Source organism: Callionymus lyra, chromosome 19 (assembly GCF_982586985.1).
Source record: "Callionymus lyra chromosome 19, fCalLyr1.hap1.1, whole genome shotgun sequence".
NCBI lineage: Eukaryota > Metazoa > Chordata > Actinopteri > Syngnathiformes > Callionymidae > Callionymus > Callionymus lyra.
The window spans coordinates 9,948,496-9,972,414 of record NC_141836.1 but is presented as its reverse complement, the minus strand read 5'-3'; the positions used below and the strand labels follow the sequence as shown (position 1 = coordinate 9,972,414).

General features: G+C 39.1%; 1 protein-coding gene across 1 annotated transcript; it reads right to left on the bottom strand.

Moving 5' to 3' along the window:
- Positions 1 to 56: 56 nt before the first annotated feature.
- Positions 57 to 20,914, bottom strand: LOC148059412 (guanine nucleotide-binding protein G(I)/G(S)/G(T) subunit beta-1). Its single transcript, XM_087782505.1, has 11 exons — positions 20,555 to 20,914; positions 6,850 to 6,952; positions 6,648 to 6,686; positions 6,461 to 6,567; positions 5,207 to 5,270; positions 4,815 to 4,977; positions 4,297 to 4,363; positions 3,867 to 4,068; positions 3,573 to 3,789; positions 3,079 to 3,194; positions 57 to 2,375 (listed from the first exon to the last, which is right to left on the bottom strand). Exons 2-10 carry the CDS (start codon positions 6,904 to 6,906, stop codon positions 3,088 to 3,090), a joined length of 1,023 nt encoding a protein of 340 aa, XP_087638631.1. The 5' UTR covers positions 6,907 to 6,952; positions 20,555 to 20,914; the 3' UTR covers positions 57 to 2,375; positions 3,079 to 3,087.
- Positions 20,915 to 23,919: the final 3,005 nt, after the last annotated feature.

Below are 23,919 nucleotides of genomic sequence, written 5' to 3'. Positions count from 1 at the left end.
ATAAAAGGGCGGTGAGATTGGAGGGTTCGGTACAGACGAGCCACGCCGAAATAACCGTGGATAAGAAATTGTTTATTTGACTTGAACATAATTACAAGAAACCATACAGTCTGCAACATTCTAGCTTCAGTGGGAACCACTCTAAGTGAATCACACTCAACACAGCAGGTCATCTCAAACTGCTTTTTATTACATCTTAAATAACAGTACATTTTAATATAGTTTCTATCTTGCATCCAGCTTTCGGTTGTACACTGACTGACTTTTAAAATTAAATACAAAAGGTGAAAAGGGAATAGTGGGGGGGAGGGAGGGAAGGAAGGAAGGGGGGGCGAGGGGGTGCAGAGCTCTACAGTTATTTGATGGAGAAAGAGAGGAAAAAAAAAGAAAAAAGAAAGGGAATTTTAATTAACGTTTTAATTTCATTTATTTTGCCAACTCCAGGCCTAACGCACAATTACAGCACAGTTTTATTTGTACAGAATGTCGCAGAGAAAAAAAAAACAGAATGGAAAATGTCACTACTGCTAAAGAAAGAGCGGCTTTGTTTACAAGGAAAAAAAGGGGGAACAACAGAAAAATCTGCCATTCAGATGCTGCAATATTTTTTTTTCTCTTTTTTCTTTTTTTTTTTTTCATTATTTAAGGACAGAAAAGAACCTGTTATAAAATGTTTTTTTGTAAGTGGAATCTTTGTTTGCTACAGTAGGAATGAAAATGCATTTGTTCCATCGTGTGTGTTTTCGGGGTGAATGGATACATGTGTCGTTTTATTAGTGGAATCCCTCCTAGGTATGGACCGAGTAACCATTTTTATGTTGCAGGGTTTTGCTCCTCGAGTGCATAGCTTTGACGTTTGACTTGAATCATGTATGCACAGAGTAGCCAAAACAAACAAAAAGGGAAGAAAAAAAAAAGAAAAAGGAAAGAAAATATATAAATATCATTGTATTGATATATTCAACAGGTTATTTTCTTAAAGGAAAACATCAAAGGACTTAATTCCATATAGACCTTTTTTTTTAAGCAATTCTACAGCATGCGATTCTAAGAGATAACCCACCCATGGCAGACAACCAAAATCTTTTTTTTCCGTTTTTAACTTAAAAAGTTTCAATATCATTATTTTCAAACATTGATTTATACAACATGTCATTCACAGAGTAGTAACTGCATTTTCCAAGCACGGAATGGGCACCTCTGCTTAAGAGAGAGAGGGGAAAAAAAATAGATTAGAACCGGGCTGAAGTGGAGGTTCTGCTGACCCACACCCTGTCCTCTCTCACCGGTCCCCCACCTTGGTCAACAGAATTTAGGGGAGAAAGAAAAACGAAAACTAAAGGAAAATAACGCCTGTGAGAACATGTGGGGAGGAGGGATGAGTGGTGGTCCGATGGGTTATCTTCAGATCATTAGTCTGGACTGCGGCCAGACCAGGAAAAAAAAAAAAAAAAGGTGTAAGAATAATTAAAATAATTTTTAAAAACAAGCATTCATCATCATAAACAGCATGTGCTTGGTTAGTTTACTTCTTTTATTTTAGACATTCTATATATGCAAACTTTAATTTTTGTGCAAACAAAGATTTGTGGACTACACTGGAAAAATGAAAACGAGAAAAGTCATGAGACTAAATGTACAGAAGGAGCAAAAAAAAAAAAAAAGAGTGGCTTGAGGACTCCCTGTCGAAGCAAAGTTCTCTCCCTTTATTTATTTCTCCGGGAGGATAAAGCTGATTTCTTTCTTTTGACGACTCCGTCTGGAGCTTTTGTTTCGGTTTTCAACTCATTCTTAAATGTGTAAAGACCAGGATATAAAACAGAGCTTTTTGATCCTTATTTTTTACATAGCCTGACATCTGGTGGACATCTTGTGGACAGAAGGAGGAAAATAAAACTAGAACTAAAACAGACGAAAGCGGTCCAGAGTCCCACCACTGTGGTGGTTTGACCTTCACTCAAACCTGTGTGTACTGGAGACACAGGAAGCAAGTGTGTTCGGTGGTGGGACCAACTGTCGGGGGGACTTTCTCACATACTGCGATACCAGACCAAGGTCATGGGAGGAATGCACTTTTTTTTCTACTTGTTTAAATCTTAATAATTTTTTAGATCCTTTAACGTTTTTTAGTTTTGCGTCGCTGAATGAGTGACAGACAGTTGTGCTCTTTTAAATGAGAAAGAAAGAGAAATAGATGGAGAAAGAGAGAAAGATCATTTTTGCCCTTGATGGTTTGCAGGGGGGGTGGGGTCGGGGGGGGGGGTGGGGATTTTGAGTCAGTATCATGGTATTTTTGAAGAGATTGGATATGCAATAAAATTGAACATTGTGATGTTGGAATGGTCTTCCACTCAACTTTGGAGTCCAGGCGCCACCTGAGGAGACACAGAGAGACGTCTGTTAACAAACACTTACTTTATTGAGGCAGGTTGTCTTTATTTTACTCATTAATAATAAACAAACTAAAGTGTTTATCCAGTTTATTATTATCACCACCAACTCAATATATAGTAGATTAATCCTGGGAGTAAAATGTATCATTTTGAGAAACTTTTTTTTACTCAATCCCCCCCAAAAAATGTAATCATAATTCAACAAAAACATTATCATAGTTCAAACTAGGATATTTGTACTTAAAGCAAAAACACAAACAATTATAAATAGAATACATTATACTAAATTATATGACCACAAGTATATTTAACTTTTACTTGATGTCGTATTTGAACTCTTAACTGAATTCATTATAGGTTCTTTACTTTCTTTTAATTATTTTACAGTTTTTATTCCATAATTTTTTTAAACAACTATAGTTTTCATTACATCATTATAACTATCATTATTTTGTAGTATGACATTTTTTAACTATCAATTTTTTTTTGTTACCTTGTGACACCGAGTGTGTTAAAGGTACTACTGTATATAAATACAGTTATTATTGTGAGCTAGCACATACATTTCTGCACTTGCTTTGCCAACCGCCAGGTGGCAGTAAAAACACTTTGCCCAGGTCCCACCATCAATACCTACAGCCATTGTCATCATTATAAAACGGGAGACGCTTCATCAATTATTCACCTTCAGACACTAGTTCCAGATCTTGAGGAAGCTGTCCCAGGACCCTGTCGCCACCGCCATGCCGTCATCGGTTACGCCCAAGCAGCTCACCCGGTTGTCATGACCAGCCAGCACGCCTGGAGACACATGATGTCGGACGATCAATAAGAAAAATCTAACCTTTGCATCATTTAGATTTCTTAGCTGGATTAAATATGTGGGAGCAATAGTTATATATATAAATATCTCAGAGCATCACCGATGCAGTGAATACGCCCGTGTTGATTTGAAATGGCTTCCGCAGAAAAGGACCTCCTCTGATCCTCGTCCTACTATGAAGTCAATAACTGTAAAGTATTCATGTCTCCACACGGGTTGATCTCTGCAGGAGATCCAGCTGGCCTCCCAGACGTACGTTTACCAGCCTGCGGCTACGATACGATCGTATATCCGACTATATAACACCGTTAAGAATCACACTCTCGCATCATCAGATCATTAAATGAAGGATTCACCTGCACGGTCGGCCTTCAAAGTGTCCCAGACGTTGCAGTTGAAGTCGTCGTAGCCGGCCAGCAGGAGTCGTCCACTCTTTGAGAACGCGACGGAGGTGATGCCGCAGATGATGTTGTCGTGCGAGTAGACCATGAGCTCCTGGTCGGCGCGCAGGTCGAACAGCCGGCAGGTGGCGTCGTCGGAGCCCGTGGCAAAGGCGTTGCCGTTGGGGAAGAACTGTGGCGGGAGGAGAGGGTCCGGCGTCAAGTCAGGCTCCGACATCTTAAATCACGGCGCTGAACTACGACACTTACACAGATGGCGTTGATGTCCGACTCGTGCCCGGTGAAGGTCTGTCGGCACATTCCTTCTCTGATGTCCCACAGCTTGGCTGAGGCATCGCAGGCCCCGGAGACAAACAGCCTGGTGTCGGGCGCCAGGGAGAGACTCATGACGTCGCCGGTGTGGCCGGCGAAGGTGGTCGTCTGCTGACCGGTCTCGATGTCCCAGAGAGCGCTTAGAAAAAAGAAAAAAAGAACAATAAACCACCACAGCTCGACAAATACAACACCTTTCTCTGAAGTTACATTTTAGTTTTTTTTTTATAATTCATTATCAATAACAATCGTTTGGTAATTGCATCAAAGCCACAATTCAACTGTAGCGGGTGATCTGTCCGTTTAACGGGGTGGTGGCGATATGGGGGTGTGGTACTACTGCATCAGTTGCAGTTCCAAAACTCACCAGGTGGTGTCTCCAGAGCTAGTGACAATCTGATTGTCATCCAGGAAGCGACAACAGGAAAGATACCCTGAAAAACAAGGCGGAAACAACGAATGAATATATATATATTTCCAAGATCTTTTTCTCCCTTTATTTCTACAAAAAATATCATGTTTTTGGGGTAAGACAGAGAAGATAACGCCGCCCTCCTCCCCCCTTTTTTTTCTTTTAGCGAGAAGAAAAGCTAAAATGCTGACACACTTCCTGCACCATGTGACTGATCAGATGTGTGCCTCTTGGCTCGGAGCACAACAGTTCTATTTGGGTGTATGCAGCAGGAATACAGTTCCACAAGCTACTGCCTTTTTTAAGAGCCGGCCATGTGACGCGTCTGCTGGTTAAGAAAGAAAAAAAAAGAAGAAGAAAAGGCTAATCCATCTTACACAGACTTTGCTTCAATAAAAATGTCTAATTCGCTTCTGACGTCGTGTGATTTAGATCCCACGAAAGTGGCGCTCCAGGATCGGGGTGATGTTTACCTGTGTGTCCGGCCAGCTCGCGGCTGACGCGGACGTTTCCCTCGCGGGTCTTCAGGTTGTAGATGGAGCAGATGTTGTCCAAACCTCCGCACGCCACATAGTTCCCGGACGGAGCGTAGGCGCACGTCATGACCCAAGAGGAGCGCAGAGGGATGGCGTGGACCTGGAAGAAGAAAAAGTCCGATCAGCACCTGTAATCGCCGGTAGCTAGTCACCCTGGAAAACCTTTATAAAGCTAATTCAATTAACATTATACACACATTACTTCTTTAAATAGAGCTTAACTATAGTGAGCTTCATAGCAGCTGAAAACAGTAACGATTAAAAGCAAATGATGGCTTTTAATCATTACTAAATGACACCACATCAGTTTTTTTTGTTTCTTTTATTACCTTGTTTGTAGTATAGCTGTCCCAAATAATAAGTTTTCCATCCTGGGAGGCACTGACCAGAAGCCTGAGGGGGTAAACAAATGGTTTGAGTCAATAATCATTTGTATCACATTGTTCAATGATAAATAAATGCAGCTTCAGATTCTACAGATTATTAAAAAAAACCCGCAGTAACCTCACGTGTTCGTGACCCTTCCAGATAACTTCGGCGTCGGTCTGGGACTTTACAGCATTTCGTTTCACAACCAGAAAAGCAGTAACAGCCGCGGTTACCCAACGTGGTCCTTGCCGGTAAAAGTGTGCCAATATCTGGGCTGTGATTGGCTGCTTTGTCGGGGTTATACAATTCTGTGGATCGCTATCACATGACGCCCACGCAAGATAAAATAAGTTATGTTTATCAAAACAAATCTTTGTCATGTATTAAAAAAAAAAAGGGTCTGGTGATTTTAAAATAATTCATAAGTAGCGTTTAGATTCATGAGGTTTGTGGCAAAAATACTTCACATAATTACTCTTCTTTATTCAATATTGGACAGTTTGGAGCCTGTGTAACGATGACCCACTAGACTGGTTAAAACCCCTCCCGCCCCCCCATCGAGAGTAACCACAGCGAAGCAGGTCCCAATGCACGCTGGTGCAGGAGCGGATTAGACGGTCTGCGGGGAAAATGGACTTCTTAACTACACTGTCAGGAGCTCACCCAGATGATTACACTGCTATCTGTGATTAGCAGGAAGACGACCTGAATACAGGAATATTATTTAAACACCTGCGAAGCCGGCGTCGTGCAAGGCTATGTAATTGTTGACCAACTATTTCTTGTTATTATACACTTACTAGACTATTCAGATTTTTGTTTTTAAGCGGAATTTATTCAAATAATAACTACCTCCATTTATGAGTCAAAGTGAATGTATGGTTAACATCCCTACATCTTTATTTTATCTTATTTAAAAAAAATTAGGAACATAAATGCACCATTAAAAAAACCCCGATACAATTTATGTTTAAGATGTAAATGAAATTTAAATTGTTTTTTTATAAAATAAACACTGTGCCTTTTAACTCTATCAAGCGTCCCCCTTATTATGGGCTAAAGTTGGACGAAAACTTGCATTAAAAGTTCAACAGAAGCATTTCTGAATGTAGAAAAACGAAGGCAACTCGTGTCAAACCCAGTTTCCGGTGCGTGAGAGCAATAAACGACGAAACATTTAAAATAATGGACCGGAAGGAGCGAAACGAGATTACCTGGAGTCAGTGCCCCAGTGCATGGCGTAGATTTTAGCCAGATGTCCCCTCAGTGTCCGTCTAGTGCGCATCTGAATTCGGCCGACCGGGTCGATGTTGGCTGTGATCTGAGCGGGATTAAGACGAGAGTGAATTCGTTACATGCATGTCCGACTTTAAATATACTACTTTATTATGAGTGTTTTACCTGTGACAGAGTCGCATCTGCGCATGCTTTCCTGGCATCCTAGCGAAAGAAAGAAAGAAACATTTTTAGACTGCAACACCAACTATTATGCCATCAAAACCATACAAATCCACAGGATAAATGTCATATTTATTTTTACCTTGCATAATAACTGGCAGGAGTAAAAGTAAAAAAATAATAATAATTCTTTGAGGACACTTACTCTGATCTGGTTCTTGAGCTGCTCAGCCTCCTGGCGTAGCTGATCCAGTTCACTCATTTTCCTCTTCTAGTGGTCTCCTTCACTCCACGGCGTAGACTCTAATCTGGAAGAGGCGACAAGAACAAACTTGTGTAAAGTCTTCAACCTTAGACTTCAAACAATAACCATTTTATCCTTTTTTCCCCCCCAGATGTCAACACAAGCGAACTTCACCTACAGCTAGTAAATACAAGAAATAAACATTTTCCCTCCGAAACATCTGGACACATCTCTGCTAAGACGTTGGACCCCAATGAAGTAAAGCTTCACCACGGTGTGAAGCTCAAATGTTATCAACCAAGTGACACCAGGATACCGTTTTTTCGGGAGACGAAAAGAAACCTGCGTCGGACGAGCGGAGGAGACGAGTGAAGACGCCGACACTGCTCAGGCCTCTTGCCTCCAATGTCATTGCCGTAATCCCGGGACACAGTTGATTCAGCTCCTCCAGCCAAATCCGGTTAAGACAAAACCTGCTGATGATCCTCAAAGCAGTGGCTATCCCGCTGACCCCAATCCTTTGGTTAACACCTTCACTTTCAACAAGTGAAAACTATTTCCATTCAAGTCAAACAAAAAAAAACAGGAAATACTTCTTCACAAGTCAGTCATAGTTTCACATTATACATGGAATGACCCTCTTTATAACTTATTTGGTTTGGTTAAACTAAACTTATTAACCAGATCCAACAGAAAATTAAACTATCAAACTATACATCCACTTACGCCTAAATCCACAGAGGTTTTTGGACGTTCAACGAGCTAAAAACACGTCACTATATTGCTTACCTTGCCGTTTGTGTCCAGAGAAAAAGGGAAGTGAATGTCAGCACCTACGGCGCCAAATATCTAGCGTCTCAACCGCTCACTGATTGGACGGCTTCGCTCGACATGTCTGCACCTCAGCGAGGGCCTATTAGTCGGCTTATCCGAGACTAAAATTGTCCAGCTATAAGACACTGCAAATAATATCATTGTTAAGGGTATTGTATAACAACTGACTCACGAGCGAGGGAAATAAAAAGATAATTCTCCCGTTAATCATAACCAGAACATAATACGCGCGAATATTGAACCGATCAATATTGACTGGGGGCTTCGCTCTGTATTTACAAGCAACAGATTTAAGCCGTGTTTGGACTTAACGTACAAAAAAAACTTTATAGTTAAGGCGGAGTGCGCTGAAGTTGAACTGGTTTTACAAGTCGCAGAGCAGCCACAATATGACCGTCAACCCTGCACGCAGGAATGTTCACACTTGTTGACCCAGTAATGTTTTTGCTGAACAGCTCTCGCTCATGCGGCCCATTACTCTCCTTGTGACCGACCATAAACGCTCTGCCGAGATATGTTAACAACCATTATTCCCCGATCGTACGGAACGCCGTCGACTAGTAAGTAGTCTTGTCGAGGAGAATCACTACGGGGATTGAATCGTTTAACTACACGGTTCAACTTCTAGGGTTATTTCTTGGACGCATCCGAGTTGTGTGTCCAACAATCCCTTTTCTCAGATTTAAAACCAGATGAAAAAAAAAATGGCAGCTTTCACAGGCAGAGAAAAGGTGGGCGTTCAATGTGCTATTGAATAATATTAGCATTAGTAGCATGAATCAGAGGGCTCTTTCCTGCTGGTGGGAGTGTTGAAAAACGATGGCAGCCCCACAGAAAAAAAAAAAAGCTTCGACTTTGCAGCCTTCTTCCTCCCTCCCTCTCGCTCGCTCGGCTTGCTATTTTTAGAGAGATGGTGGGGGAGGAGGAGAATGGAGGAGGGAGGAAAGCAGACATTTTCCAGCCACTCCTATCAGCTGCAACATCTCAAGCACAACGCAGTGACAAGGAGAGGAAGTGTGACTTGACCACACACTCGAGCGCACAAAACGCAGCATTCCTTCCTTTTCGGCAAAGACACGACGACTCCAACGAGAATAAAAAAATACATTAAAATAAGTGATCAACTCTGGTTTAGACTTAAATATCTTTATTTCTTCATAAGGAAACAGAAGAAATAAAAACACACAGTGTTTGCATCTTGGACACAAATTAGGTGGAGGACATGGGACCTCACGATTATGACATAAGGAACGGAGAAGACGAGGAGATGTCCTAGTGCGCAAGAGGATCGAGGCACCGGAGCGACGGGAGGACAGAGCCAGATTAAACTAATGAGAGTGAACAAGCAGAGGACAATAGGGAGGCGAGCGACTAATTAGCCCCTTGGTAAAGTGGAGCGAGGAGCACCGGGCTCGCCAGTCGTCAAGATGGAAGATCACAGGCACGTTTTGTTTTTTTTTGGTCAACACCGTCGTCGTTCGGAATAACATTCGACTCCATTGTGCTTAAGGCACACGTCAATAACGATCTCGGCACAACTGCTGACCCCTTATGCAAGAACTCCCGACTCAAAACATGTACAGGACACAAGGAGAGTTTTTTATTGTGTAGCTTTGTTTCACAATTTTATTTTAATCCGACGATATTTAAACATAAGCTCTCCTGTTTCCAGATCCAACAATGTTTATTTGACCTCAATATGCCCTTAAGCTACACGCAACATTACAACATACATGTTTCAATTTTAGGCCTTTTTTGGACAATGAAAACATGAAAGCATCAGAAGAATCATTTTTGAATCCTGAAATAAATAAAACCCTCGAGAGAAACTTACAAGAACTCCAGGAGCCATGTTTCCACTGGCCTTCGATAGTGAGCCGAGGGTGGTGTCGGTTTACAATATCCTCTTTTGAAATCAACACGTGCCAAACAAGTGTAAAAGAACGGTCGCATGACAACTGATTTGGTTATGTGGTGAGAGGGTTGAGCAGAAGTATATGTTTACTCGAGCGGTAAAACTCTTGTCGACAGGCATGGTAGCAGAAGCCTGTCAACAAAACTATATACGTATATATATAGATAACTCACTTTTTCTTTCTTAATGATCTAAAAAACAAACCTGGCACTACAACACAATGTAGTTTTATGTAGTATTACAATGTAGTATACAATTTAATTATTTATGCATGTTGAAAAAAAACTTGGGGATTCATCACCCTATACTAGAAAAACAATGAAAGGTCATACAAATATATTGCAAAAGTCCACAGCTAAAAAATGACAAAGTAAGATTCTGGTAACAACGGGAGAATAAAACTCAGGAATGCAGCGAGTCTTGGAGGGCTTGTGGTAAAAGCTCAGCGGCCAAGTTGGACTGAGTGGAGGATTTCTGGAATTCTTCTTGAATTATGAAAGTTATTTTCTTAATGTGATTGAATGATTTTATATAAAAAAGGCTATTTTCTTTTTAAGAAACATTCTAGAATACAAAATATCTCACCTGTTATCAGAAAAGTAGGGGGGGGGGACAGTTAGTATTGTTTTAGTTCTACTTTAATACTTTTAAAAAGCATTTTAACCCAGTGTTATCTCAGGGTCAAGGTGACCGTAAGGCCCCAAAACAAATGTGTTTGTGGTATCCCTTGTGTCGTCGTCTCTGGGTTGAGGTGAACAACCTCCATGGCTTCCAGAAAGACATATGCAGTGGTGGAGGTCGTTCACCTTGAACCAGAGGCAACAAAAGGGGATACCACAAACACATTGTTTTCTGACCTTTGGGTCACCTTGACCCTGAGACAATACACGGGTTAAACCCAAAAAACGGTGTTGTTATACTTTGTACAATGTAAGGATTCGTACAATGCATTTAGATACACTTGTTTAACCAGGGAGGTATTTAAAAACTGCACTGGACCAGAAAATGTCAAGTGGAACATACAGGATGTGCTAAAACAATATTACATCAATAGTGCTGGACTGCACTCGCTGTAGCGAACTTAAAAACAAACATGTCTGATGAAGATACAAGATAACCTGTTCAGTCTTATATGATCCTGCAAAATCTAAAAAAAAAAAAAAGAGATGTTGAAATATCCTCTTTTTCAAGCAAGACAACAAACTGAATATACCATGAATGCATCTGTAAACTCAAGCTGCAGTAGTGGCATGAATTATTAACAATCCTGCCTCTACACCAGCTGCTGTACTCGTACCAGTAACCTGCCCAACGGTTTCAACCACCGAAGATACACTCTTGAACAAGGGTTTTATGATTGTCAAACAAATGGCTATAATAAAACAAAGATGCATCGCAGCCAATACTTTGATCAAGAAACTTCTCTGAGCAGGCATTTCCTTTCGCGGGGTGTTTCCCTTCTCTTTTCTCCCTTTTGTCTAAACATATAGCGGATATGGTGACAGTACGAGTACTTTAGAAATACGCTTCGTTACCTTGCCTAACCCAACCACATCGACATAGAAATACGTTAAAAAAAAAAAGCCTCCATATTGCTTGTATGTAAAGTCCATCTTGTATTGAAGCCTAACATCGCGAGCTCTTACGGTGTAGACAGTAGACTGTGAGCGTTCTGGAAGAGCTTGAAGTATTACCCAGAGTACCTCAACATTTGCCATTTATTTGAACATTGTGAGAGGTGTTGTAAAAAATACAAGACACGGTCACATAATCATATACTGTATATCGCTGACGAATACATAAAATATCGCAGATGTCGTATTATCATCATCGTGGGCCAAATATCGCCACGGTATCGTAACTATGACTTCAATAGCGGATTGTTCGGGGCCCGGGTTAACAACGATCGCCATTGGTGCCGACAACTTAGAGGGTAACAAAGGAAATTGGGCTACTGTGGGTTGAAGTCGAAGGAGATCAAATCGTGAGTTATCTACATTGTTACACCCTTAATAAAAGTCATCTTTTAAATCCCAAAACTAACAAAATGAAGTGACATATATTGAAGCAAATTGAAAACAAAATGATCTCACATGTAAATCAAGGAAAATTAACAGATATTCCTTAGTTTTTCAATTAGAAAGACTATAGAAGAAGATAAGTTTCCTCCCATGAGTTGATATAACCTCCACTAGAAGATCATCACTGAGCATTGGTGGATCATCCAGTATTTATTATCCATATTCATCTTCAAAAACAGAAGAAATTAAGCGCACACCCACCACACAAAACTTTCCGCACGGGTCGACCTTTGTTTGATCACAAGCAGGGGAAGGGGTGACCCACTGATATTGGTTTTGCTTCTTCCTTTCTTCACAAGTGGAGACCGTTTTACTTACAAAGGGAACTAGGCGTTTATTGTGTTAGTTTGCTCTACTTCCTCTAAATGTATACCAGTAGTCGTGTCGCAGCGATGACAAAAATAGAGCTCCAAGCAGACAAGCTTCCACTGGACAAGGACGGAGAAAGTCGCAGCTCAGATGGATATGAGATGCAGCCCGTGTGACAAGCCACATGGACTGTGGGCAGTAAAATGAAGGCATACACAAAACATCTTAAAGCTCCTCTTTCTGCACACAAATGTGCATCCAAGTATGGATAAAATAGCTTTTAAGGGGAGCCGGCCATCGGGTTTTAAAGTCGAATCCTTCTACTTTCACATTCTTGCAACATTTATTAAGCATCCATTTTTCAACCAGTTTCACTATCCACTTGAAACCAACATCCACAATGAGGGCAAACAAAACTACAGGACGTTCCACCAGTCGACCAGAAATATTGGTACAAATATTTTCTATTATACGGTTACTCCATAAAACAAATGAAGGTATTTTAATGCATTTCATGGATCTTAAGGCAAGCGTATGTTTTAAAACATCTTATTGTACGACGTTCTTATTGAAACATTCTTTTCTCCGATTAATCGTGGGTGGATCAGTGAGTGATGGGTTGGGGAGGGATGGGGGTCCATCTAAGTGCTTGTGGGAAGTAATGCGTGGCCAAATGCAGCTTAAACACAACCAGGTCAGAGAGTTGGATGGAACAAGGGGGCTAGTGATGCGCATCAAAAGGACAGAAGAAGATGGCTCAAAGACATATCTTAAAAGCTCGATCTAATGCGGCTCACTTTGTCAGTGAAGCTCAGAGGACAAAGCTATGTGGCTCTGGAAACTTAAGGCAGGCACAATAGTGAAGGATCTAGTAGTAAAAATAAGACATGAATGTTGACGGATGAAAGATGCTATAATATGATGACTGAGCCATGGTGTTATTCTCAAATCTCTACAGTTCCTAACACAGTTCTGTTCCAAAATATGTCCTTAAAATCAACATCAATATTTGTATTCTCTTGTGCGTAGGCACCACTAGCGAGTACAATTTACTCTATTTGCTACTGAATATGTTCCCCTGCCTCGTGAGGGCACACGCCAGAGACGGAGGAAAAACAATGTCACATGATGTTCGTTTCCCAGCAGTTCATGAAAAAGAGTTTACTTGTCGTCGTTTATTGACATGTTTTAGCCTTTAATTTGACTAAAGAAACTTGGATCATTGTTGAGATCTTCAGGGAACTTGATCAGGAACTTCTTATACATCCATTTTGTTAATAGAAAAATGTTGATGTTTACTTTCATGATAGCAAATATCTATATCAAATGTGTTTGTTTGTTTTTGCAGAGTTCTGCCAAAACCTAATCATGACTATACTTGTTTTCTCACCCCATACTATAAGTGACATCTACTGTGTATAAATGTTATTTTCAAAGCCTAGACATTAAAATTCAGAGTCATTTGTCTTTTTGTAATTCCCTGCTCCAATCAAAAGACTAAAGAATTTTGGGAAGACAATCTAGGATTTAGCATGTAACTTATTTTTTTTCTAAGGTTTATTTTCTTTTGCATTATTCACTGAACACAGTATGACCAACACAATACAATCAACATATAAACCATTCTCCATGTTGTGATGAAAGGAGATAAATTGATGCAAAATCAAAAATGAATAATACATATTTGTTCAACTATTAAATTGTAAAAGGAAAACCTTCAGTAAGTCATCAAAGATGATGTAAATACTTTAAAGAAGTATAAAAATATATACATCTAGCTTGATAACCTAAATATGCAACCGTTTTATTTGGCAGAGCCATTATGTATCTGGCTTATATGGAGTTAAACTCTCAAACACAGCGGCAGAGATGTCCACTGGAGCTCGGCTCGCTTGACATACTGGTGGTTGTAATTGCCATGTGCTACTTGGGACCAATTTTTTTTTTCTCATTCCAAAATAGGTCAATTTACACACTTCTTTGGCACTAAAGGCGCTTTGTCGGTGTCCATAGTGCTAATGCTGCTGTATTATATAGCAGCTATTTGGTTCAACTTTTTTTTTTTCTTCAACAGATACTTATGTGAATGAAAATTAACAAACGTTTCACTGTATATTTGTCTTACGGTCAATTACCGAAGAGACTTGGGTTATAAAGCGGCACTTATTTTATTGAATAATAAATCCATGGAAACCAACTTTATCATGCCAGTTAACATTCTACATGGTTTAAAATAAACAATTTCACCTTCTTAGAAATCTTTAACCCCAGACAGCAAGACGTTTTTCAAGAATGGAGCTTAATATAAAAACAAACAAAAGCAAAGCTAATAGGCAACAAACTACATAAATGTAATCAAGTAAGTTAAGTTTAAATTCTTTAACCCTTGTGCATTTGTTTCCTTCGAGTCGAGACAAAGACTGATCTTTGCTATATTTACACACTATATACACATAGAATGGAATGTATACCAGCAGTGCATATTAATATCTTGCTACAGAAAACGGTTTATCATCACATTGCTATAAAAATGAATAATAAAATATCCAAACATCAGTTCTGTGAATGGGCAGGGACGAGGATAAGCCTTGAATGGCCACTTGAGTAATACAAATATGAGCGTGGTTGACTCGACGTTGACCAACAAGCGTCTTTCACTGCGACCAAGAAGAGTATCTTTGTGGGTCTTACAAAGGAAAGCTGAATTGGAAATCAAAAGCCTTCAGGGTCAATAACCCATTTTGCTCCATTGAAAGTGGAGCAGAATCCCCGGGCAACCATGAGTGTGCACGATCTGACACACTTCTGATCATATCCGTCTTCAGGAAAGGCCACTGAAATGTTGTTTGTCCATCGCTGGGAATCATTTATTATTTAATTCATTTAGTCAACGTCTAACAGAAACCACTACCTTCTCGTTTGAACACTAACTAATGGAGAGAACCAGGTCTTGCGAAGAAAAAAAAAAAAGGGTGACATCTTTCACGGCCCATGTAGGCTTTTCTTGTCATCAACCTTCTCCGTTTGGTTACTAATCTGGAGGCAGCGAACTCTTAGGCGAGAAGTATAAATAAAGTAACAGTTCAAGTCGTGGGTGCTGACAGGTCAACTATTTAGCCAAAGCAGACTTCTTGAGAAACGGCAGCAGAACCTTTTCTGGCTCCATGTCACCATTAGCATCTCGCAGTAACCAAACGTGAAATGTCCAACGTGAAGAGTATTCAAAGGGTACAGGACCACGGCGAGGTTCTTTGAACTAAATCGTTTATGACGGATAAATGGAATATAGTGTTCTCTTGCATACGTACAACACTTTCTATTCATCTTCATTTCATCCTAAGGGCTCTGGGTGTACACAATTTAAGATGTATTATTAGATCCTAAAGCATATCAAGTTGTTTTGGCACAACAATTCTTTTTTTGTTTTTGGGTACAATTTTGCACCGAGTTACATAAATAAAGACAGTTTCACTCTTTCACAGAGAAGCAATGGGAAAGAAATGACATGCCAAACTTTATTATCATTTTAGTATTCAAGGCTCCACCTAAATAAATGCCCTCACAAAACCCTTTTAGGATGTCGTGCATAGTTGGCATTTTACAGCCGGTCTGTTGAGTTTGTATATAACACTTCCTCGATGTTGGATTTAACTGCACCAAACAAGAAGATGGTTTTGTCATATGGTGAACAAAACCAAAACTGTTGTGCTGCTCGACTAATGCTGGCCAATGAAAAGAACACAAATCTAACAATCCATGTTAATACATCCAAGAGTTTCCAACACGGATTCATCTGGAGCAAGTAGAAGTTGTTTCCAAAAATGGTGAAATATGTGGCAGGTATTGAAACACCACAAACATCGAAACGTCCGTCTTTTACCAACTCCTTCCAACAGTGTGTGCAAACAAGGACCCGATTCATAAGGTTCCTCTCCAAGTCGTCTTTGGTTATATTGTTGTTCACATGTTCCAGAGCGTGTCGATCAATAAGAGCCTCAAGATAAAACAAAACAACAGCAAGCGTGAGATGAATAAGTATGGAAAATGTAGTCGTTGACCTTTTACTACACAATAATAATTGATTCCAACTACTGAAACTTTACAATAAATAGTAGAGAAGTACACCTAAGAACGTTGTTGAAGTCTATTTCACGCCATCAGTCACCGACAAGTTTCGGTGAGCACTAAAAGTACAATTTACACTTTGATGTAAATCACACAGAACCTCAAGGTTCCTTTGGATCATTTGGTTAAGATTTAAGTTTTTTTTTAAAGACCACTGTGTTCTTAGAAAGGTGCTGCTGGGTGAAGAGCTGTAAATTTATCGGAGACCAAAACCACATTTGATTACAATTTTCTGACCAAAAGAAAACCAGCCAGATCTGGCAAAACAAATTCAATTATGGCATCACACCATTATAGTTCAGTGTCAACCAAAAGAAAAATGATTTGACTTCCAAGAACTGTAGTAATGAATAAATACATTCTCAAAGTAAACAATATCCTGTGTACAATAGAGAGGAATATAATACTCAGTTTCAATAATTCCCAGGAACAACCATAACATAAAGACCAAATAAATCTAAGAAGTTCATCAAGAACTTAATGTTGTCAGCCGTTTGAGAACAATCTTAAGAACAATCTAAAACGCTTGTATCCAAAAAACCTCACCAAATTCAGCAATCACATACATGTTTACTCTCCTTTTGAGTGATTGAAAAAAAGGCAGAAACATCTATGATCCAAGATGAACGGCCACCATTTTAATGATGGCCAAAAGGTCAAAAAATTTAAGAAAATGGATAAGGTCTTAAACCCTTTTTTTGTTGTAAAAAAAGAGATTTAAAAACTGGTTAAATGAAAATGGCTAACAGCACGATCACCTGCAATGGATTGGCACCCCAACTAAAGTACTTAAATGCAGCCTCATACACAACTTTGTGTACCAATACACACAAACAGCACACGGGTCTGCTTTCATTTCACGTGTGCGTCAATGGACACCCGTGACCCCAGAGTGCAGCGGTCATCAACACGGGGTCAAAATGTAGAGCCACATGCGATACAATCTTCTGACTTCATGGCCGACGGGAAGCGTAGGATTTTTAACCATGATTTGTTTTATTGATTTCCTGCCGCCTGTAAAACCTATAATGGACAAATCAAGTAGCGCACGTAGCGACTTTAAAACTGATTCAATTCATTAAGTCAACCTAAAAATATTTATGTTTATACGTTTAAAGTGCAGATGATAATTCGAGGAATTACCATGGTCATGCTTCGAGTAGTTTTACTTCTGTGACCAATATTATTATGTATACATTTACTTTTTGACAATGTCGTAAACTATAAATTAAACCCAATAATTGTAAAGATTAAGACGTTTGTCTCGGGGGGGGAAAAGGCTGTTGTACTTTCTTGTGAGATTAATTTTATATTATATATAAACATTTTCGTTTTTTCCCTAATCCATGCGTTTCTATTGGTGATAAGAGTCGCCAAAACATTTAAAAGGAATATTCCGCGCATAACCAACTTCAATTACCTCAAAGCTCAACCCAGAAGCCAAAGCTTTATAATCCAGATGTGCTAAACCCACAGACTAAGATGTAATCCCATTTACATTCTGCATTTATGGATTACGAAACGTCCAACATTAGCCGGATAATAAAAAAAATCCCTCTTTGCAAAACAACAACATAGGTCAGTGGTTACATTTTTGAAAATGCGTTAATCAACCGGAGTGAACACTGGTCCATTGAAAGTGGAGCGACTCGTACGGGCTTTTCAGAGACATTAATCTCCGAGCATCGATATAATACTCAGAAATGTACGCTGGTTCCCGAGTGACTGTCATGGTGGCGACGTTTTCTCACCGTCGATCGGTTGTAAAGAATTACGCTGCAGACATTACTTGAAATAAAAAGGTTACAAAAAATTAATTTGTATACGACGACAGAGGCTTAAAAATACGATGTAATCCTTCAGGGTTCACAGTCTAGAGAAGTACAACCGCCCTGCCCCACACCACGATGTCCTACATCTGCTCCTCCACACGCCTTCATCCCTTTCCTGAACACATCCCGTTTACACAAGCTCGAACGTACGTCGATCTCATTTGGTTTATGGTTCCCACGACAGGTAAACGCGGCCTGCCAAGCCTAAGCCCGTCCGATGCTGGGCAGATGTCTCTCGCAAGTCTGAGAAAAGGCGGTGATGAAAAAAAAGGCTTTGAACGCCATCTTGTTCATTGCAGCTGCTTGGGGCCTGAATACAGGAACCCATTCATTCGAGGAGGCAGCAGCAGCAGCAGCAGGGAGGGGGCATTCTGGCGAAAATCAACACACACAAATAGTTCCAACAATCCTTTTTTTAAATGTCAATTATTGTCGAGGAGCAGATCTCTACTTTAATGCAGAAGCACCATCTGCATGACACATTGTCATCGTGATTACATGTCAAACTACTTTTGAAACTTGCTTAAAAAAAAACCCCAACAACACACACTGGAATAACAAAAAAGAAGAGTGTTAGTTGTGCGCTTGTTGTGGCTGTTGAGCTGGTCAGTGTTGGCTGCTAACATCTCAAGACCTGGGACCGAGATAACCAGATTGACTAAATCCAATTAGAGGAATCTCGTTTTTTTTACAGCTTTAATTAAAGCAACGCTTGACTGTCTGCCAAGGTTGAGAACAGAAGTGATGTCGGTAAATCCAACTACACTTCACCGTGTACATTATACATAATGCTGTCAAATGACTTCGCTAGCATGAGTCAGTTATAACAATAGAGAAATAACTTTTTGGGGAAAGTAAATAACACAACCTACAAGTCCACACATAGTTGGTTAGCTATTATAGGATAGATTTTAGGAAAACAGTTTCATAGTGGACCAATTGTCATTAAAATGATTGACCAAAGATTTACATTACTATAGCATCCTAAAATGTTCATATTATATTTTAAAAAATAATGAAAGAGTGTTATATTATTTTGTTTTCTAATTTCATCATTGTGATATATAATGCATCAGATTTGTATACTGTTGTATATATTTTATATGCAAGATTGTTCTTCTTTTTTAAATCAAATTGTATTTTATTTTAGCTGCCCGTTATTACATAGCCTTTTATTTAATTTTCATTTTGTATCCTGTTTATATTATAGATCCAAGATTTTCCATTTTATTTGTGCCTCCTAGAATTCTTCGTTTATCTCAGATCTTTAACTCATTTCATTTATTTTGTCTCCTGTTGATATTTTAATATCCATCAGATGTGTATCTTATTGTATTTAAACTTCGTGTTAATGTTTTATATCTCAAGCTTTTTTTATGTCATGTTAACATTTTATCTCGCATTTTTTTAACCTCTATTTAATATAATCAGATTATTTGTATTGTATTCAAGTATCCTGTTATTATTTTACATATTTTGTTTTTAAAGATTATATTCGATTAAGTATTGTGTTCATACAAGCTTTCGCCCCTCACATTAACATGTTATCTCAGATCTTATTTACCTATTAATATTGTATATATATAATTTGTCATCTTGTTGTATTCAAGTATCATATTTACATGTTATTGTCCTTCCTCCATTTTAACCTGACGTTAACATTTCACTTTCACCATTATATATATATTTTTTTAACATTTACACCAGCCTTTTTACTCTTGCCTCCTTCGCACACATCGATACGTGTTTTTTTTAACGGATCCTGCTTAAAAAACGTGATCTCCTCCCCGTGAGATCGATAAGAATATAAATAAATAACTGTATCGGCTCCAGAGTGTTGGGCTGCGGCCGCCGCTGCTGCTAACTGGCTCGGCTAACTGGCTAGGAAGAGTGGGGGTGGTGATGTCTGTTGGCGGAGAGTAGCCATTTTTAGACTCCGATCGTTGTCATTTCTGCACTGGATGCTTCCACAAATCTCCCCTCTTTTTCTTAAAAGACCACCACCAACAAGACGACACACAAGCTCCTGTGAGCACAAATATAAATACAAGTGATATATATTAAAAAATATGAACTAGCTTTGTTGTATTTAAAGAAAAGGGGGAAAATTAGCTCATCGTGATGTGAAATGGGGGCCCAGTGAACCAACGAATCCAGTTATTGGATAATAAGACAAAAAAACGCCATTTTATAACACGAATAACACAATATATATATTAATAGTATTGATATAGTTTAAGAGTTTAGTTATATAAAAAAAAATAGGCCGGACGTTAGCCAAGTCATGCTAATTAACCATTGCGGGTTTTTTTTTAAGCTAAACACACAATAAATAAATATTGTCGTGTTTATTTGTTGTTTCTTCAACACTAACCAGTCACTAACCACCCACTGTCACCAGCTAGTTAGAACTAACTAACTAACACAACGCATTTAACCCCTCTTTTTGGGTTCGGGGCTAGCTTAACCGCACAACAACGCCTTTGCGTTTCTCCCCCCCCTCCTCCACCTCCTCCTCCACCCCGACACAAAAACATGTTATTTAGTGATAAAAATACAAAATAACTTACCACGCGTTCAGTGTCTGTTGTTTAAATCACATTGACTGGAAAAAAGGAGCGGAAATTTAAAAAGCTTCTTCTCGGCTTCGGGGACTGAGCTAGATTAGCTACCGAGGAGCGGCACTCCCCAGTTTTTTTGACCCGCCGAGGGGGGGGAGAAGCACCGGCACAGAGGAGGCGAGGAGAGGCGGCGTTCACCCGAAGAAACAAGAGTCCAACCGCGCTTCTATCAAGGCGAAAAAAAAACCTCCCGACTGCGGATAACACCCCAAAAAAACCAAAAACAAGTCCCTTTCTCGTCGTTCCCTCCGTCCCTCTTTTTTGGTCTTCCTTCACGCCAGAATCTCAGCGGCTTCTTCTTCCTGCGGCCATCAAACAGCAGAGATGGGCGCGGTAAACCCTGCACTCAGGTCTGGGAAACCCCACGTCGTGCGCACGCTCGCGTCGCGTCACCACGCAACGGTGGTGGTCGAGCGACCACTTTTTTTTGTTTTTATCTCCTTCCAAGGAAGAAAATAGTGCCATCTTTGGTGAGTCGCGTTCACCTGCTGCTCAAACACAAGGCGTGATTTCGTTTGGAGAGCAAATACGTGTGTGTTTGTCGTGTTCAAATACAACATTGTTTATTTAAATCTTTTTGTTTAAGTCTTTAAACTTAACAAGTAAGTAAGTAAGTCATTTTTATTTGTATAGCGCTTTTCTAGACCAGGGTCACAAAGCGCTTAAACAATCAAAACAATATTCAATAAAGTATATACTTTAAAGATCAAGATACAACTGATAAAACAACAGGAGTTCTAGAAAATCAAGGAAAAGCCTGAACAAATAAAAACATCTTAAGATATTTCTTGAAGTATTTGTTACCAATGTCTGCTGACGGCCAAACAACGTTTCTATTTACTGACCCTAACAGGAAGAGTTCGATGATGTCTCTCTGATAACATATTACTAGAAGTATCTTTATAACTGTTTATTCTTTATCTTAAACAACTTAACTATCAGGAGAGTCAGATTAAAATAAATTACTTTTCCCAAAGATACGGCATCGATATTATAGCATATAAATCATACTTCTTAAGGTTAATATTTCAATAAAGTGTTTATAAAATGGGATAATCTATTAAGTAGCCCATAAATATTTACAGTGTTTGTTCATTTTTGTGTCACAATTAAACTACCGGAAACTAGATGGCAGCCGTCATTACGCAGCGAGATCCCGGCGATGACTGAGGACTAGAGGATACAGTCGACACTCGAAATGGACATATTGGTTTCAAAACAAATGAAAGCAGTTACGACTTTGTCAAAAGTCATGTGTCCTGATCCGTTATTGTATGTAAAGCACTTTATTTATGATTATTTTTTTTTATTTTCATCAAAGTTGTTTTATGGTTTATATTAAAAAAAATTGTGTACATTAAAATATATTTTTAAATTTACAATTATCATTATAATATTTATAACATTAGTTTATTTTTGTGTCGCAATTAAACTACCGGAAACTAGATGGCAGCCGTCATTACGCAGCTGTACTTACAGCGAGATCCCGGTGATGACTGAGGACAAGAGGATACAGTCGACTCTCGAAATGGACATATTGGTTTCAAAACAAATGAAAGCAGTTACAGCACTTAATTGATTATTATTATTTATATATATTTTATTCATATTTTATTTTCATCAAAGTTGTTTTATGGTTTATATTTTAAAAAGTGTATACATTAAAACATATTTTTTAATTAACATGCAAATATTTACAGCGTTTGTTAATTTTTTGTGTCGCAATTAAACTACCGGAAACTAGATGGCAGCCGTCATCACGCAGCTGTAGTTACAGCGAGATCCCGCTGATGACTGAGCATGAGAGGATACAGATGACTCTCGAAATGGACATATATTAACGCCGTGTTCACTTGTGTGTGGAAATTAGGAGTCGTTACACCCGCAGCAGCTAAAAGAAAATTGACATCCTGCGAGAACCTGGCGGAGGAGAGGATGCAGTGGACTCCAGCAACTTTTGGTTTCAAGACAAATTAAAGCAGTTTCACAGCATTTGTTAATTTTTGTGTTGCAATTAAACCTCCGGCCACTAGATGACAGCAGTCTTTTAGTCTTCTGCAGCTAAAGGAACTAAATCCTGCCGATTACTGAGGACGAGAGGATACAGTCGACTCCAGCAGCTTTTAGAGCGGATGTTTGGCCGTATTTTGGTTTCAAAACAAATGAAAGCAGTTACGACTTTGTTAAGAGTCATGTGGTCTGTAAGTACTCGACAATACTACACATATATACTTGTTACTACAGTACAGCATCACGTTTTGCGTGTTTTTTTTTGTTTTGAAAAATATCTACAGGATATTTAAGACATTGCAGCTAAATTAAGTCAATGGTTTCTCTTTAAAAAAATAATAAATAATGTTGTTTTCAAACACACACTCAGAAAAAAATTATATAATTGTATTTACATGTGATTAAGTAAAAAGCAGAAGTATTTAATCATTGGTTAACACAGCCATACTGTATGTTTAGGTCCGAAAACTGTCATATGTTTGGACAACAGTTCCACTTTACAAAATAAGGTTAATCCTTTAAACTCCTGGTTATGATCTATAGATGGCGATAGTACCTTATATTGACAATGTCTTAACCAAAGTTTAATCACTGATAAAACACACAAATATATTCCTGACTTCCCTTCACCTCTGAGCTGCCGACTTATTTGGTTACAGTTAAATTCTGCAAGAGCGAACCGTAAGTAAAATCAGCGCGACAGTTCATTGGAACTCATATTTGCAAACCAGCCTCACATTTGCATCCAAGTGAACCACATTTGTTGCTTTGATCGGACGCTGCTGTGTTTTCTTCAACAAGACATGAACCTTAGTTAAAGGACTAAACATCTGTTTGATGGGACAACATTTTAATTAAATTTAATTAAATAAAAAGCTGATTCATGTTAAATTGGTAAAAAAATGATTAAATATTTAAGACATTCTACTTAAATTGAGGGTTGAGCCAGTACTTGGGTCACTTAGGTCAGTCTGTCAAACTGAGCCTGAGATACCTGGGTGTTGTATTTGATAAAGACACGTCTCTTGTTCGACACTGCAGAAAACTGACCAGAAACAGTTTCATTCAACTGAGAAAAATCTCTTAACTTAGAAAAATGTCTCGCCTGCAGTTAATACAAAACGCTACAGCAAGAATTCTGAGCTGCTCTAGTAGAAGAACTCACATTTCCCCGATCCTTAAAACTCTTCACTGGCTGCCAGTTTCTTTCAGGATCCATATTAAAATACTGGTTCTTACTTTCCTGATGTATTCAGGTAGTAGATTGGAAGTTTAAGTAGTATCTTATGGTCCGTATTAAAGCT

Coding starts and splice junctions, on each gene's coding strand:
- LOC148059412 (XM_087782505.1), bottom strand. CDS start 6,906: ATGAGTGAACTGGATCAGCTACGCCAGGAGGCTGAGCAGCTCAAGAAC. Junction 6,687..6,849: donor AGCTCAAGAACCAGATCAGA/GTAAGTGTCCTC, acceptor TTCTTTCGCTAG/GATGCCAGGAAAGCATGCGC. Junction 4,978..5,206: donor ACAGCTATACTACAAACAAG/GTAATAAAAGAA, acceptor TTCTTCTTCCAG/GTCCACGCCATCCCTCTGCG.